Source organism: Saprolegnia diclina (assembly GCF_000281045.1).
Source record: "Saprolegnia diclina VS20 unplaced genomic scaffold supercont1.243, whole genome shotgun sequence".
NCBI lineage: Eukaryota > Oomycota > Saprolegniomycetes > Saprolegniales > Saprolegniaceae > Saprolegnia > Saprolegnia diclina.
Genome location: NW_008246310.1, coordinates 2,807 through 4,983, shown reverse-complemented (window position 1 = coordinate 4,983; position 2,177 = coordinate 2,807). Strand labels below are relative to the sequence as shown.

At 56.9% G+C, this 2,177-nt stretch overlaps 2 protein-coding genes across 2 annotated transcripts in view; one reads left to right on the top strand and one right to left on the bottom strand.

The window, feature by feature from the left end:
- Positions 1-1,063: 1,063 nt before the first annotated feature.
- SDRG_17282 (hypothetical protein) lies at positions 1,064-2,089 on the top strand. Its single transcript, XM_008623522.1, has one exon. It carries the CDS (start codon positions 1,303-1,305, stop codon positions 2,008-2,010), a length of 708 nt encoding a protein of 235 aa, XP_008621744.1. The 5' UTR covers positions 1,064-1,302; the 3' UTR covers positions 2,011-2,089.
- SDRG_17281 (hypothetical protein) overlaps positions 1,980-2,177 on the bottom strand; it is a gene marked incomplete at its 5' end in the record, with an annotated part of 2,338 nt that continues 2,140 nt past the window's right edge. Inside the window, one exon of the mRNA XM_008623521.1 lies at positions 1,980-2,160. Coding sequence (XP_008621743.1) covers positions 2,121-2,160 — 40 coding nt within the window. The 3' untranslated portion in view covers positions 1,980-2,120. The remainder of the gene's footprint in view (positions 2,161-2,177) is intronic.

The following is a 2,177-nucleotide window of genomic DNA, read 5'->3' as shown; positions in this document are numbered from 1 at the left end:
CAGCGCGTGTACAACGCTGCAGTGATACGTCCTCTCATTGCGATGACGTACGAGAGGTGGCCAACCGACTGCGGCAGCGGAACCCGACAAAGCTGCAGTGAACGATCGCAGCTACAGTAGAGTGTACTGGTACTAGTAGTTGTTTTGGTCATACCGCGTCTTGGTGTCAGGCGGCTCCGGATGCTTGGAGCGGTCTCCGACAACGACACCCGACGACCGAGGTTGAATGTTGAATGTTGAGCTGCAGGCCATGAGCCAATGAGGCTGCACAAGCCGCCAAACCTTGCAGAATACAAAAGTCGACTGCAAGCGGCGGAGGCTAGCGAGTTCTCGTGGTTGCGGCACTACCAAGACTGCGACACGCTCAGGTGATGATCCCCGACGTTCGACACGTGCCCTTCCTCCATAATGACGTGCAAAATACAGCGCTATAGAAGAGATTCTTGTGCTTCTCGACTTGGTCCGACTGCGATGTCGATTACGCGCATCCTGGGCCGCAGAAGCATTGCTTCGTGGCGCATTGGTAACCATTCGTTGGACCAAGCGACTTGCTCCTCGGTATTCGCGTGACGTCCTGGCGCCCATCATTCCGCTGTCTTTTCTGCGGAATGCAGGTCGTCGCAGATGCTTGGGTACCACAGGCGTTGCCATTGGTGGCATTTTCATTCTTTTTGACCAATCCGAACACGGCAACGATTGAATCACACGATCGCAACAGGGTGTTTTAAACAGCATGCGTTTTGTACAGGCGATGTTGCACTTGCGCCGAGGCAGGTGGTCAGCGGCGTTATCCACATCCGCGCGAACGTCGTCGGACTTCCGACACTCGACTCGACCGCGTCCGCAGCCTCGTGGACGTATCACTTGGATGCATGGTCAGTGCTCTGCGAGGGACGTCCGCGGCCTTCACTGCGAAAGGGCTTGGCCGACGCTATGTCATAGAGACACCGAGTCTGGTTGGCGTGACATGTTGCCGTAAACATTCCGTTTATGCCTGCGAGAATCCCGTTGCTTCCCTGGCGGCTTCCGAGCTGTCCTCGTGGCCTCTAGGTGAGACGCTATGTGAAGGCACTACACGTAGGACTGCCTACTCTTGTACAGGCGTCATTCCATCGATCATTACACAGCCACTTGCGCCACCTTTGCGTGCGACGCACTTCAAGGTGGGTTGAAAACACTCCGTCATGGGTAAGATACAGGTGTTTAAAACAATTTTCGGCGAGACAGGCCGAGCAGTGGTTGCGGCTTGGCCGCCGACTTCATTCTTGGGCCGCGCGCGTACTGCATACTACCCACTGAGCGATGGCGTCTCTCAAGCCGACCGTCAAGACGGCGCCGATCTTCCTGCAGAAGACCTTCCGCATGTTCCAGGAGGCGCCGTCCGACGTGGCCACGTGGAACCAAGATGGCACGACGATCCGCATCCATGTGCCCCACCAGTTTGCGACGTCGGTGCTGCCCAAGTACTTCAAGCACAACAACTTTCTCTCGTTTGTGCGGCAGCTCAACTTTTACGGCTTCCGCAAGTGCAAGGGCGACGCGGCCGAGGACGCCGAGTGGTGGGAGTTCCACCACGACAAGTTTTCGCGCGAGGCGCCGCATCTGATGCAGGAGATCCGCCGTAAATCGACGCCCGAGCCCGAGCACCCAAAGGAGATCCAGTCGCTCAAGACGCAGATCGCGGGCCTGCAGACGCAGTACGACAGCCTCACGCAGGTCATCTCGAACCTCACGGGCCAGATCAACCAGCTCGTCGCGATGGCTGCGCCGGCGACCAGCGCTTTGCCCAAGGAAGACGACGACATGAGCGTGGTCTCGTCGGACGACGAGCGCATGAGCATCGACTCGGACGTGGAAGACGCGTTCTGCAGCGACATGGCGATGCTCGAACTGTGCAGCTCGGACGAGCTCGCAACGATTCAAGACATGGTGTCGATCTTTGATTCGCCCAACGCGCACTCGTTCTTTGAAGGCTTTGACCAGCAGCACGTGGCGCTCAACTACTATTAACCTTATCTAACCTTATCTCCTTTGTACAGTGATTGCTAACCTTTTGGATATCACTGCGCGACGGACACTACAAGCCAAATGCAGTTGTCTATCTATTTGCTGCATAAAAGTTAGTGCTGCATGACCTGCTTGCCCGCGACGACGTCGCCGCTCGCCGCATACAGCGC

Bases quoted from the DNA above. Each gene is read 5' to 3' on its own strand.
- SDRG_17282 (XM_008623522.1), top strand. From the start codon at position 1,303: ATGGCGTCTCTCAAGCCGACCGTCAAGACGGCGCCGATCTTCCTGCAG.